The sequence below is a fragment of the Idiotropiscis lumnitzeri genome, chromosome 9 (assembly GCF_059441095.1).
Source record: "Idiotropiscis lumnitzeri isolate Australia: NSW breed Sydney's pygmy pipehorse chromosome 9, RoL_Ilum_1.0, whole genome shotgun sequence".
In the NCBI taxonomy this organism is placed as follows: Eukaryota; Metazoa; Chordata; class Actinopteri; order Syngnathiformes; family Syngnathidae; genus Idiotropiscis; species Idiotropiscis lumnitzeri.
This window is the reverse complement of record NC_142399.1, coordinates 8107814-8122281: the sequence shown is the minus strand read 5'-3', so window position 1 is coordinate 8122281 and position 14468 is coordinate 8107814. Positions and strand designations below refer to the sequence as shown.

Here is a 14468-nt window from a genome sequence, read left to right as displayed (position 1 = left end):
AGATGAAAAATCTATGTTTCAAAAAGTGTTATTTTTAATTAAATGATATTTCTTTCTCTGCTGAGAAATCAGGTAAGTAAATACAAAAAGCTGAAGGTGCTGACGATGGTTCTAAAACCAAAAACAAGTCTGTTCCCATATGAATAACTGGAGCCAGCCATCTCCCTATGGACAGCTACTTTAAAGTGAGCAAGCATGATTTTATATACACTTGTTTTTTCCGTATAAGTACCCTAATGTCAGAAATTAGTTCTAATATCTACAAGTGTCATGTTATGTCCTCAACCTCCTCTATAACCAATGAAGAGGCCATTGAAATAAGACGTTTTTCTTTTTGAAAGTTTGTTTGAGATAAACCTTTTCGTCTTACGACAGGGTCTGACTTTATGATGAAGGGAACATCAATTCCTTTGATTATTTATGAGCACCGAAGGGTACAGACAGTAATTCTTAATACGAGTAGCTACACTTAAAAGCGCAAACAGTTATTAACGATAAAAAAGGAAGACAACACGACAGGTTGATTATGCGCCTTGCGTCCAGTGAGGACATTTTTTTGTATAACATTTTATGCGTTTCTGTTCTTTTTCTTTTTTTGTGTGTGTGACATTTCTTGCGCTTGTTGTTTTTCGAAAACGTAAAAAAATGGTGTGACTAATCATGCCACTAGGCTGATGTGGTAAATAATTTTCGATTAATAAAGCGTGTTTGTTTTCCACCGTATTCTTTCAAAGAACTATATTTATAAACCTGATGCCAAAACAGAGTGGAGATGCCGGGGATCGAACCCGGGGCCTCATACATGCAAAGCATGCGCTCTACCACTGAGCTACATCCCCAGATGCCTAGATTCTACGGCAAAGTTATTTACAAAGTAATATATATCCCAGTGTCCCGTATTTTCTTAAAACAATTAGTTTTTGCCCTTTATTTCGTTGTTTTCAGTTTAGTTGCATGTCACATTTCTATTCTGCCGCTTATAAAAGCGCGCATGCGCACTAACGATTGTGCCGACCCACCAGATCAACAGAGCGCTCTTTGATATAAGAACTGGGAGGGGGGGGGGTAAAATAACAAGTAAGTAGGTTACAAAACAACATTAACTAAATCGTAAAGTATACGCTCGGCGGTGGCAGTTAATAACTTTTTAAAAGCTTGACAGTCTTAACTAACGAGTGGGCGAACAACGCAAAACATTGCGGCCAAGATTGTGTTCGTTCCACTCCGTCCCACTTAACCGCGGTTGCCCGGCAACCGCAGTCAGGTGACTGTCTGCAGACAGAACATGGCTGACCTGTCAGAAGACCAATGAGGAAAAGGCTAAATTGAGCATAATCAATCATTAGTTCGGCGTCCTTTCTCCCCGTAGTCCAAAGCGTTTCTTCGGGCCAGACGCGTCCAAGGTAAGCACAAATTTATTTTGAGGGGAAAATGAGTTTCACACTTCTATGTCTGCGAGCGCCAACGTCTCCGTTGGCTAGCTAAGTTGAGCTAGCTGCTAACTAAACAAACATTCACTTATTTACTCTCCTGCCAGTTAAAACATTTTCCAACGTTTTTTCCCAAAGAAACAGACGTTAACAACCCGTTTGGTAATAACGTTGTTTTAAGTGCGACATTTGCTGTCGTTTAACGGTCCTAAAACAGTCGAATAGCTACAAGTGACACCAGTAATAAAACGACCGTTCAAACGTGATTTTAGCTGCTTGAGCTGTCATATTTACGTTGATCTGAATCCTAAAAATAAGCATTTAATGTCTGCGAAGAGGTGGGTTTGTTTAGCAGGTAGGCGTTTTAAAACCTGTGATCAGAGGGCAACAGTTCCAGTCTGGCTCTACTTTGAATGTGCAAATTTTATGTATTTGCCCTTGATGGAAAAAAAAAACACCCCACCACGCTACGAGATTCTTACCAATCTTACGTTGTTGTGCTCCCATGAAACGACGTCAGTTGCAGCCCAAGTCGCACGGAATGCATCTTAAAACAAGGATGCATCAGTTTCCAAGATTAATTTTGTAATTTTACCAAAATAATAGGTCTACACTGTCTATTCTAGAAAAAAAACACGTTTATTCTTTAAATTAAAGTAGGGATATTATGAGTATGAATTTCTTTTTTTAAATTAAAAAGTACTATTTTGAACAAACAAGTTAATTATTAATGTTACAAACAGCTGCTTTAGATTAAAGTTATATTTTAAAATTGTAATCTTACCCTAATACAATTGCATCTTTAAGATGTAAAGAAATTTGCAGCTTTACGAAAATAAACTTGTATATTTTCTAAATAAAAAGTTGCGTATTTTCACAGGGAAAGTCATATGACGAGAATAAAGTCGACATTTTGTATAGGCCTCTGGTTTTGAGATAAAAAGCTATGTTAAGAGAATAAGCGTTTATTTTTATGAAAAATGTTTTTTAGTATCTATCTGAAATTCAAGAAGTAATCTAAAAATTATTAGACTTTATTCCTTTCATTTTGAAAATACCCAACTCATTATCTTGAAAATAGATAACTTTTGTCTCAAGAGATAACGACTTCAATCTTGTAGTGATGTAAAGTGCTGAATGGCAAAATGCTTCTGTGTCTGCAGATGAACGGGATGCCAGATGGGATGTCGGATGGCCCGGAGGGGAGTGAGCACACCGCTAACGATGCTCACGTTTGGGAGAGGCTGTGGACCCTCGAGGAGATGCGGCAGAGCAGCGCCAACTGGTCGCTTGCAGCAGACTCGGGGGTAAAGTTTAAAAAAAAAAAAAAAAAAACTCCCTGAGAATCAAGGTGTCCTGATGACCATTGACCTCCCCCTTTTTTCCCTCCCGCCATTCAGCTCTTATTGTTCCTTCAAGACTTCTCTCAGAGAATGCTGTCCAAGACGCACGAGATGGAAAAGCAGCTGGATAGCTTAATCCGAGACACCAAGGCCACAGATAGCAGCCTGCACTCGGTCTTCAACGACTTCCTCATGCTCTCCAATACGCAGTTTATTGAAAATGTAAAGTGTAAACTTCCACTTTGTAGTCTTCAGTTGGCGTTACTTGAGACGTGTTGCGTCAACCTTTATTTCCTGTTGCAGAGAGTGTACGATGAAGAAGTCGAGGAGCCCGTGTCTAAGACTGATGCTGTGGTAAAGCAGGCTGATCAGGTATCATCAAGGAGTCCCTGCATGGCTTAAAAAAACAAAAAACAAAAAAAAAACTATCATTTTATGGATAATGGGTAAGCTTGTTTCTCATTGTAACTGTTACTCAAATTATTAAAATCTATTTGGAATTTGTTTCCGACCATGTTAGCCTGGCAAGGAGGTTTATTGAACGGATTATCCACTTTGTTTTAATCAAGTTACTCAAACTCATCTGCCTCTAAATATTGGGGTGGAAAAACTAGACTAAAGTTATGATTCATTTAAAATGCATTGTCTATTAAAGTTAAATTGTACCAAAATACATTTTGAAAAGCAATCAATTTTTAAAAATGAAATGAGTGAAACTGAACTGTAATTATGTTATTTTTTTACCTGCCACTGGAGGGAGCTAAAGAGTGGCTGCCATCATGGCAATAAAGCCTCTCGTGGGAATCTGAGGCTTGACAGCGCTGTCTGCTGTCTTCGTACTTCTCTGTGTGATGCTTGTCGTCTGTCAACAGAAAACACGCGAACAGAAAGAAGCTGAGCTGATCCCCAAGATGCAGGAAGCGGTGACTTACGGCCTGAAGGTGCTGGAGTCCGCCTTCGAACACCTGGACATTAAAGCCGGAAACTCCGACTCTGAGGATGAGGAGGCCAATGACAGGTTGGAGGCAATCCTGGAGCCTAAGGTAGTTTCATCTTTTTGTTTTATGACTCATAAATAAACTGTGAGCAGTTGATTATGCATTAAAACAATATTCATTATTATTTTTTGTTTCTGAAGGACCTCTATGTGGACAGACCGCTTCCTTTTCTGATTGGCTCCCAGGCCTTCATGGAACAAGAGGACGTTGGCCTTGGCGACCTGTCTAGCGATGGTGAGGTTTTCGATTACAACATACATTATATTTAAAGTAATCCCCTCTCTTGCTTGTTGCCGAACACTGGCACGAGTAGTGAAAATCTGAAAGTAATTAATGACCACCCTCAAAATGGTTTTGAATTGCCTACAGATGACACAAAATGGCAAAGGAATACTTTTTTAAAATGTGAACTCTGCAACACAAAGATGCTCTGAGATGCTGCCAAAGCACTACTTTTGTCCAACTGCTCAACTCACTTCAGCATAGTTCCTTGACACCAAAACACTACTTTTGTCTAATCGAAGCTCCTCAGGGCATTTTAAAATAGGTCCTTGGCAAGAAAATGGTGCCAAAGTGTTACTTTTGCATTTATGAGGCACCTGAACAAACTTCGGCGAAGTTCTTTCACCAAGATGACACCGAAGCACTACTATTGTCTCAATGACGTTCTCAACTCATGTCAACATCGTGCCACAAGATTGGCATCAATGACACATTTCGACTTTGAGACAAGCTTTATATTGTCAGGGAGAATCAACGTTTAGACTGGGTTGTTAGTGGAAGGATTTACGGGAGAGTCACAAAACAAAAACGTTTTTGTTTTTTTTTTACTGAGTAATTGAGCAAAGCTTCTCCAGATAAGCACAAATCGCTAAATTTGTGTCGAGTGAGCTGTGAATATGAAGGCGATTACAGTCTCGTATTTTAATATGATGCTCATTCGTACTGAATGATTGTTCATGTATGTCAACGGTTGATTGTCACAGAAGTGTCGGTAGACAGCGAGAGAGACAGCGTGATCGACAGTGAAGACGTCAAAGATGCAGATGTGAGAGCTTCTTGTCTTTTCTTTCAGATTATGCTATGTGTTTTTGATGTTTTCAATAAAAACAAATGCTGTATTTATACAGAATTCAGATGATGACTTTATGCAAGAAGCAGATGACCAGCACAATAGTGTCAAGAAGGTACGGTCACTTGCCAGCTGACCATTTCAACTATGTATAAATGGTTGTTTCATTTCGTATTTAAAAAAAAAATACTTTTACAGAAGTCATCTATAGTGAGCTTTGAAGAAGACGAAGATGATTCTGACATATTTGGAGAGTCGGACAAGGAGGAGGAGGATGCAAAGGTAATGACATTAATCATGATTTCGATTCGGGCGTCTCACTATCTTAAAACATTTATAATCGAAGACTATCCATTCTTGTGGCGAACGTCATGCCATGATATTTTACACGGTCATTTTCCAAACAAAACAAAGAGACTAATTAGGATAGTGTATTGAAGAATTACGTGTTCGACGTATTTGAGAGAAGACGAAGTTTTGAACAATTGTTTTTTTTTTAAATCATGATTTCATTATCGATTAAAATTTGTGATTATGTTTTTTTTTCCATTATTATTTTTCATTATAACATTCGTTCCACCAAAAAATGACAACGTTCAATTTTCATTGAGGTACTAATTCAATGACTGTATGTGTGGCCTTTTTTTTCCTCGTGATTCAGAGCGCAGGCCCGTCGTCTTTTGCCGATGAGCTGGCCGCCAGGATCAAGGGCGAACTGGTTAGCAAACCAACGGGAGATCGAGCCTGTAAGTTGCTAACTATGCGAATCGACTTTGCCCCCCTTGCATTTATAACCATCTTCATTTGAAATTGAGACAATTACAACAAAGGCAGCTTCACCTGCATGCTCTTGGGTTTGTTCTTCTCATGAAACCATTTTTTGAAAGCATTGTCATCAAGGAAGAAAAGCAAAAGCAGAAAAGAAGAGAAGCCTGTAGACTCACATGGTATGGATGGGCTTTTCATTCATCCTCATTGTTCTGTGTCTGTCATGTGTTGTTTTTTTTTTGTTTTTTTTTTAAACTTCAAATCAATCATGTTGCTCAAGTTTCTCTGCATTCATTTAGCAGCTGAAGACGACAGCGATGACATGTTCAAACCTCCGAAACTGGACTATGACGACGACGAAGATGACGGTGATGACGACTTCTCACCGTTTGGCGGGAAAAGTGGTCTCTTCAGTGGCGGGAAAGGCCTCTTTGATGATGACGACGAAGTAATATCAATGTTTTTCATTGCGGTAAAGATTTAATGACCATATTCAAATTTGTGTTGTTTTTTTTTTTCCCTTTTTTTTTTTTTTCTCGTGCGCGCATGTGTGTGTGGTGCCACGCAGGGTGATCTGTTCTCCAATGCTCCAAAGCTTCCCGTGTCCAATGAGGAAAAGTCACCAGAGGAAAACATCAAAACCACTGCTAAAGCTGCAGGTACAGTAAATACTCAGAATGTTATGAATTCCACATTTTTTCAGATCGATACCATTCACTCTTGAATACTCACCAATCCCGTAACACTTATCACACTAACACGTACTTATGATAAATACAATTTCAATTGACATATTCTAATTATTTTTTAAATTTTATTCATTTATTTATCTTTAAATGTTAGTATCGGTGTCTGGTATCGGCATCCTTCACAAACTCGATACCTTGAATTAAGGTCGGTGTAGACTGATACCAATATTGGTGCTGGCCTATCCCTAATAAATGGTGTTTTCTCAGAAATATGTTGTCATGTGACTATGTTTTCCAGTGAAGATCATCTGACCAAAGTGAGCAAAACTGGCTAAATCTAATGTCGTTTCAACTACGTGAGAGAAGAAGAAATCGTGCCGAGTATGACCGATAACCCTGAAATTGCGGCCCTACCAAGCTATGGTTACCATAATAGGGGCATTTACGTAAATTTGCCACGCTGTTACGTTCCTAACAGACACATCTGTACGAAACAAAATATGCCATTATTTTCTTATTTGTTGAATATATGTCACTATATTTGTATCTTGAAATGTGACCATTTTTTTCTCTCCTCTCTAAAGAGCCAGACAAAACTGTCAAGAAGCTTCCTCCTGGTGCCGTTTCGATATTTCCAGGCAAGTGTTGCCTGCTAGCATAGTACCGTATATCCTATTCATGTATGATAAAGCTCTCAAACCAACAGAATTTTGGTTTCTCTGCAAACAGACAACCTTTTCAGTCCAGTGGGTGACTTAACGGCGAGCAAAGAGAACGGAACACCACGCAGCAAATCGAACATCACCCCTAAACCGGCCCCCGTCAGTGGGGGGCTGTTTGACGAAGAGGATGATGATGAAGATGACTTCTTCAGTGGGAAAAGCCTGAAAAAATCTTCTGGTGAGTGTGCTCACTGTTAATGATCTTTTTGAGTTCCACTCGTCCCTTTGAATGCGGTGGATCTTTTTCAGACGCACAGGTAAAATCCAAACCCAAAAAGGCCCTTGACCTTTTTGAGAAAGACGACGAGGACGGTGACATATTTAGCGAGAAGGCAGCTCAGAACAAGGAGGCGGAAGAGCCAGCTAAACAGTCAGAAAAGAAGGTAAACCTTGGCTTGTTTTTTTGACATTTGTAAACTCTACCTAATCTTTGAAGTGGAGTCCAGCCCTAACTTTCCTTAGCAAAAAGGTGTGCCCCCACGATTCTTAACACGGTGTTCTGATTTAATAATGAATTTGTGGAATAAGAATGGCGCAAATTCTGCAAACTCAATATTAATCAGAATACAGTCTGTTGTCTAGTGGGGGCACATCCAATGTATGTTTTTGCAAAGAACATTTTTGCGTTTAGTGCCTCTTGAAAAATAGGATTGATTTGACGTTTTTCATTAATGTAGCCAATGTTGTAGCTTTAATCGATTAAAGAAATGAGTGAATTAATCCAAAGTAAAATCCCTGCAATTAACTTCCAGTCTAGCTAGCATTCTGCTTGCATAATGTCAAATAAAAGAATAATTTTCTAATGACGTTGAGGTTTGAAGAGATGCCGGCACACAGACCAAAGCAAAAGCGATAACTTCATACCGGCGTTTATTTTATTTTATTTTTTTTTGGTCACTTTTATGTTTAGATGCCTGCTGGTGCCATCTCTATGTTTGGTCCTGGTACAAAAAGCCTACTCTCCGAAGGCCTTAAAAAACGTCAACCCTCCCCCAGAGACGAGTCTGAGAAATCTGAGAAGGTTTGTTGCAGTTTCTCAGGCCCGAGGGGAAAAAAAAAAAAACACCCCTTCATATTTACCAGTGCTTTCTCCTCATGGTTTCAATATTTGTCGTCAAAGTACGTTCCAATTCAGAACGATATTGACTATCATCTGGTTCTTTAGAATGGGCTGGCTCCGGATATTGGAACAGCAGTCACGCAGACCCAGAAACCCCCGACAAGTAGTCTCTTCTCTGATGATGAAGTAAGGACCTTAAGTTACATTATTTATTGACTGTCCATCTATTGCATTTATTTTATGTCTCTTCCCTTGTCTAGATATTTCCAACTATCCCCAGGAGTCAGTCCAATCCCCAGACGATAAGTCAGAGCAGAATCAGCACGCCTCATGTGTCCTTATTCGATGACGATGATGAAGACGAGGTGACCGGAACAACTTTTTATCTTCATACCCCGATCGGATATATCAAATTTCCTCAATTAGTGGCCATCCCATCAATATTACTCCCAAAATTGATTTGGGAAAAATAAAGGCTTGCACACACCATTCAACTCCCCAGGCTACTAAGTACAGAAATATGGTCATTTCTATTATTATTCATTCTTTTTTTTCCCCGTTCTCGTAGGATCTCTTTGCATCCGCCTCAAAGTCGAAGCCAAAAGCGAATCCAGCTAAAATGTTGACGCCACAACCCAGTACAGCTCTCTCCAGCTCCCTCTTCAGTGACGACGAGGTCTGTAAGGAGATATATAAATATCCAGCCTGCTATGTGATTCCCTAACTTTCTTAACATTGTGTTAGGACCAGTGGATAAGCCCGAAAACGAGCGCTGCCAAGCGAGAGACCACGATGGGAGGAATGAAACCGAGCGCCAGCGCTCCATCTATTCTCCCCAGTGTGACTACGCAGAAAAGCAGTCTCTTTGACGAAGATGACGATGATCTGTTGGCGCCAGTAAAAGAGTCGAGGTATTTGAAATTAATTTCAACGACGTTACACGTATGCATGTAAAGGCCAAAATGGGGGTTGGAGGGAGAAAAAAACGTCAGGTTGAAATATTAGGGAAATGGCGCTGTAGGAACCGCAAGGATAAAGTAATTTCTTAGTGGACCAGATTAACTCATTCACAACCGAGTAAAAAAAAAAAAGAAAATATCTTTGACATCTAAAGCTGTGAATGGCAGTAAAGGAGTTAAAGAGCAGAGCCCGCAGGCCATACTTTGGTCACCCTTGCTTCAGCTCATGTAAATTCTTGCTACTCAAAAATAAATGTGTTGCATTGCCATCTTGTGGTTTTGTTTCTCCACAGTCAGAAGAAACCCCAGAAAGTTTCTCTTTTGTTTGAAGACGAGCATGATGACGAATCCCTGTTTGGAATCAAAACAGATGACGGCGCCAACGCAGAGGCTAAAGTGAGCACATTGGAGAAAATTAATTTGTTGGAATTTGTTTCTTGCATAGCATTATCTATTTAGTCAACTGTGCTGATAATTTTTTCCCCCTGTTGATTCTCAGCCCACAGCCACGTTAGAAAAAGTAACAAATTCTTCAGATGCTGTGAAAGGAGTGAAAGAGAAACCGTCATTACCACAGAAACCGTCATTGCCCCAGAAACTGGCGGCGAAGCCCCCAGAGACCCTTCCGTCATCCACAGAAAGTAAGAAGAAACCCGTCGGAGCCGTCAGCCTGTTTGGCGACATCGATGTTCTGGCCAAAAAGCCGGCAAAGAACGTGTTTGATGATGACGACGACGACGACAGCGACGATTACAACGGCCCGCCACCGGAGGTTAAGACGCAAGAGAAAGTCAAAAGGAATGCTCTTAGTCTGTTTGACGAGGAAGACGAGCGCGATCCAATTTTCACCACAAGTAAACCGACAGCCCGAAACACTGCAAAGGTTTGTGTGATTTTATTTTGGCTCACTGGGTTAGAGATGATGTACTCTGATTTGAACTACTTTCTTTTGCCATTATAAAAAAAAAAAAATAAATAACAGCACTTGCATATCTCAGTTCACGGACGCTATTCTTCATATATGCACGTTGAATAGTTAACAGCTGAGCCTATTGAACCACTATTGCTATTTTGTTTTTAGCCCGCAGAAGAGCGACCGCAGGCAAGGAGCACCGGCGTGTTCCTGGATGACGAATTGTTGTTTAGTCCCACCCAGCAGAAGGACAACGATCCAGACGTCGACATCTTTGCCGTCTCGGACAAAACCACCGTCAGTGTTTTTTTTTTTTTAATTATTTGTGTCTGTTGTTCTCGCCGCTGGTTATTTACTCATTTGGTCATTTTATTAGGAACACCTTCACAATTGAATGAGATACAATAAGAGAGCTGCATGAACATTGCAGAGATTTGAATGCTCAGTTTCTCTATTTTCTTAATTTTAGAGTTCCAAATTCAGCTCGGCGAAGACGAGTCTGTTCTCGGAAGACGATGAGGATGACCTTTTTGGCTCCAGCAAGCCACAATCTCTGGCCCCGGTATTGTTGTGATTATCTTACAATTTTATTTAATTAAGAGAAAGTAATTGAAGTCAGCCTCACATTTGTTTGTTTGTTTTATTTGGGCATTTATTCCTCAGAAAGTCGCAGAGAAACCCATCACATCTAACGAGAAGGTGCTGCCTGTCAAGCCAGTTTCAGAAACCATTTCAAATATTCAGGTGAATCCAGTGTAAACTGCTTGGACAGGCTGTTTCTCCAAAATGTGTTTTGGTTACATTATAAATTTCCTATGATCCAACTACACAGAAACCTGCACCAAGTCTTGTAGAACCAAAAGAACCGTCATCAAGGATCAGCAAACTTCAAGTAATTATTTTGATCTTCATTCAAAAATGGTCTTTTCTCCCATTTCATTCTTTGACTTACTTCCATGTTTCCCTTTTTCTCCATGTTGTTCTTGCACATTCCATCTTGACAGCTCGCCTAAATCGCTGCACAGCGGCTATGAAAATGTCGATCATTTTTTCTTTTGACAATAGACTTTCGCCAGTCTCGTACATCGTTTGCCATGTTTCTCTTAATCGGCTGCATTTACAATTCACAAATGATTCTATGTATATCCTCTCACACTCTGTTTTCACTGTGCATTTAAAGTGACACCGAACCGTGTTTACACTTAGATGAAAATAAATACATGACTACTACATATATTAAACATTCTACACAGTTAGGTTGGCCTGGGTTAACTTTAATTTCTTCCTCTTCACTTATGTACCTGTACGTCTTTTTTTTTTTTTTTTTTCTTTTTCTCAGGCAAGTCTAAAGATCAACCCCGCCGTGTTTCTGCCTGGCTCAGCCCCGAGCATGCCGGGGGCCGTAAGCGTGCTCCCGGGTCTGGAACCTAGTTCCTCTTCTGGGGTCTCCAGCTCCAGCATGACCCCCAGTCCCGCTACGACGCCAATCGGAGCCCGGATAGATAGTGAGGCGGGAATCAGCTTTGACACGCCGCTCTATGCTCCGGCTTTGCAGTGCGCAAACAAGGTGGGCTGTAATTATTGAGATCTGACTGCAAAAGCTCGGTCATAAGATCACCAGCAGACAAACTCGTGTTCGCCAAACGTACCATGATTTTCAATCAGAAATATTGAACGGGTTACACATTGACGGAAATATCAGTCTTAACGTAACCCGTAATAATCGCTCAGGAGGATCTTTTCGAGCCATCCGATCATCGGGCCTTTGCTCAGCAACAGTATTGGCTCACAAAGTGGGATGGCATCACGTACAGGCTAATAAATGTGCGCGCGAGTGATTTACACAACAAGGAATTCTGGAAAACTGTTCACAGCAAAGTGGACTACAGCAGCTGTTTATAGTAACTGCATCTTTTAGTTTCAAGTTTTGAGTCTGCATGAAGTACATTCAAGTACCGGCAGGAAAACAGACCTCTAAAATAAAAAGAAAAATTATAAATAAATAAATAAAAAGTAAACCTAACATCAATATTCTACCAGATGGCGCCAAACTAATTTTACTGTTTTGGTTTGGCCATAATCCACATTCGTATTTGCCGAACCGCTAATACTGTAATAATGACTGTACTCTTTCTGAAATGTTTGTTTGATGAGATATTTTCAAATGTACAATATGTGGCTTTTGCCTGCTCAAACTAAACCTCATTTTCCACAGACTCGTGCCAAAGGTTCCATACATCGAAGACCACAGTCCAGAGCGGCGAGGCAAGCGTCTCAAATATCAGCGGAGGAACAAGAGGATGTCCCAGCTGGGAATCCCTCTGTAGCCACCTCCAGCTCATCTTCAGTCCTCTTTCCCCCGTCAGGCCACTTGAGTCAGACTCCTAGCCCTCAGAACTCCCTTCCTGTTACGTCCTCACCCTTACCTTCTCCACCTCAACCGGCTCAAGTCTCCACGAAGCCTTCTTTGCCGACGTTGCCTGTACCCAACCACGGCAAGAAGCAAGACTCTAGTAAGGACAGCAACCAGGGCAAAGTGCTGCTTCCCTTTGAGGAGGACGACATTTTTGCTTCCGACAGCTTTTTCACGTCTGTGACGATCACCCCTGCCGCCAAAACCCCCACCAAGAAGGCCGAACATCAGGCTGCGGCGCTACCAAAGAAAGACGTAAGCAACCTGCCGTCCATTTTCGACAACAACAGCGACGACCTTTTCCAGACGGTAAAACCAAACTCAGCCGCGAAGACGGTCAAGGCGTCGCCCTTTTTGGAAGATGATGACGATGACGACGACTTCTTTGGCGTGAAGAGCAGCTCGGCGGCTACGTCAACGAGTAGCAGAGATGTCAAGAGCAGCAACAGTCTGCCCAAGCAGAATATTTTTGAGGTGACTTCATTTCTTCAAGTTACACTACCAGTCAAAGGTTTGGACACAGTTTCTCATTTTATATCAATCGAAAACGTGTCAAAACCTTTTGACTAATAGTGGACAGTCCCGTCCAAAAGTATTGGAACGGCTCATTGGGAGGAAAAATTGCATACTCTGTTGGGTTAATGTCTGGAGTTTGACTTGGCCAGGCTAAGACCTTCCTTTTTCCCCCCCTGATTGTGTTTTAGGTCATTGTCATGTCAGGTTGCATGGGAAGCTTCTCCTGAATAGTTTGAATGCAGTTTTCTGTAAATTACCTGACAAAATGTTTTTTAGACTTCAGAATTGTTTCTGTAAACAGGAACAGTTTTAGTCACACAAGGGAGAAAGCACAACATGGAAGTATTAAGTCTTTTTTTTTTTTTTAAAGAAAGAAAAGGAACGAATGTGAAAGCATCATGCATCATCAGCAAAATTTCTGTCTTCACAGGACGACGTCGCCGTTTTGCCCAATGCCCTTAAAAAGGGTAACGACAGGCCCATTGACGTCAGTCTGTTTGACGACAACGTCGACATATTTGCTGAGCTGACAGACACTTTCACAACAAAACAGAAGACCAAGACCAAGGCGGCCAGCAAATCCATCTTTGACGACGACATGGGTAAACAAATCACAGGCAGTAAATAACTCGTTTCAAATGATTTGTAATCCAATATTTTCTCTCTTTTAAGATGACATTTTTGCACCAAGCACAGTCAAAACGGCGCCAAAGGCAACGCCGAAAGCAAAGACCTCGCCTCCCTCCCAGGAGACCAGCACAACGGTGGACTCGAGTAACATATTTGACGATCCACTTAATGCTCTTGGGAGAAATTAAAGTTTGTTTGTACAGTTGTGGATCAACTCCGTACATTTTTTTTTTTGGATTGCTGAACCCGGAAGAGATCGGGGATACTGTTGGAGATATTTATTCATATTCATTTCATTATGATGTCTTGATTGATGAAGTATTCCCAAAATTCATCCATTTGTTGCATTACATCCTTATGTGACATTTAGTAAGGACTGTTAATGAGTAGACATGATAGCACTTTATGAGCGTACCGTTGTGCTTAGCCTCAGCGCCTGGAGGAATTAACAGTAGATTTTTTTATTTTTTTTGGCTATGCCATGTTGAGATTTCCTGTCTATAGGTGCCATGTCATGCTTTTTGTCAAATCAACGCTTGAGCTTTTTGACCATGTTTTTATCACAAATAAGAAATTCATCAATTTCTTAACTTTTGCTGTGATGAAAAAGTCATTTTTATTAACTAAAATGAAACATATTTTATAGTATCTCAAATGTGTGTCGTTATTTTTTGGGGGAGGAAGATAATTTCTGCATTTCCAAGTAACTGTAAATATTTAGAGCTCTTTTTCCAAAAGACTATAAACCCATTATGGTTATTCTGCAAAAAAATGACATTAACTTTACACACATTAGTTTTGAAGTTTTATTCAATGTTTTAGTCTGAACATACGCAATAAAAGTCAAGGGTCTCTGGACACTGGTCAGTCAAGATTGGATGGATAGTAATTTGGCATTTACCTTTTTTTTTAAAAGGTTTTGTCAACTATATACCCGCTTAATCAGAAACCTTCC

The 14468-nt window shown here is 40.5% G+C and overlaps 1 protein-coding gene and 1 non-coding gene across 4 annotated transcripts; one reads left to right on the top strand and one right to left on the bottom strand.

Annotated features, from left to right (window-relative positions):
• Positions 1-767: 767 nt before the first annotated feature.
• Positions 768-839, bottom strand: trnaa-ugc (transfer RNA alanine (anticodon UGC)). The gene has a single exon. It is a non-coding gene; the product is annotated as a tRNA-Ala (tRNA).
• A 400-nt stretch (positions 840-1239) lies between these two features.
• Positions 1240-14161, top strand: washc2c (WASH complex subunit 2C). 3 transcript variants are annotated; one of them, XM_088304580.1, is made up of 31 exons: positions 1240-1403; positions 2594-2737; positions 2831-2995; positions 3077-3145; positions 3646-3816; positions 3912-4005; positions 4758-4819; positions 4902-4958; positions 5042-5125; positions 5505-5589; positions 5731-5790; positions 5914-6059; positions 6180-6270; positions 6885-6938; positions 7030-7200; positions 7272-7405; positions 7933-8043; positions 8188-8268; positions 8343-8447; positions 8651-8758; positions 8827-8993; positions 9335-9437; positions 9541-9924; positions 10123-10251; positions 10424-10516; positions 10618-10698; positions 10787-10846; positions 11294-11521; positions 12170-12841; positions 13314-13485; positions 13556-14161. In XM_088304580.1, exons 2-31 carry the CDS (start codon positions 2594-2596, stop codon positions 13699-13701), a joined length of 4227 nt encoding a protein of 1408 aa, XP_088160706.1. In that variant the 5' UTR covers positions 1240-1403; the 3' UTR covers positions 13702-14161. The 3 variants fall into 3 exon arrangements, with proteins under 3 accessions (XP_088160706.1, XP_088160705.1, XP_088160707.1); XM_088304579.1 differs by having other exon boundaries at positions 5911-6059; XM_088304581.1 differs by lacking the exon at positions 5731-5790 and having other exon boundaries at positions 5911-6059.
• Positions 14162-14468: the final 307 nt, after the last annotated feature.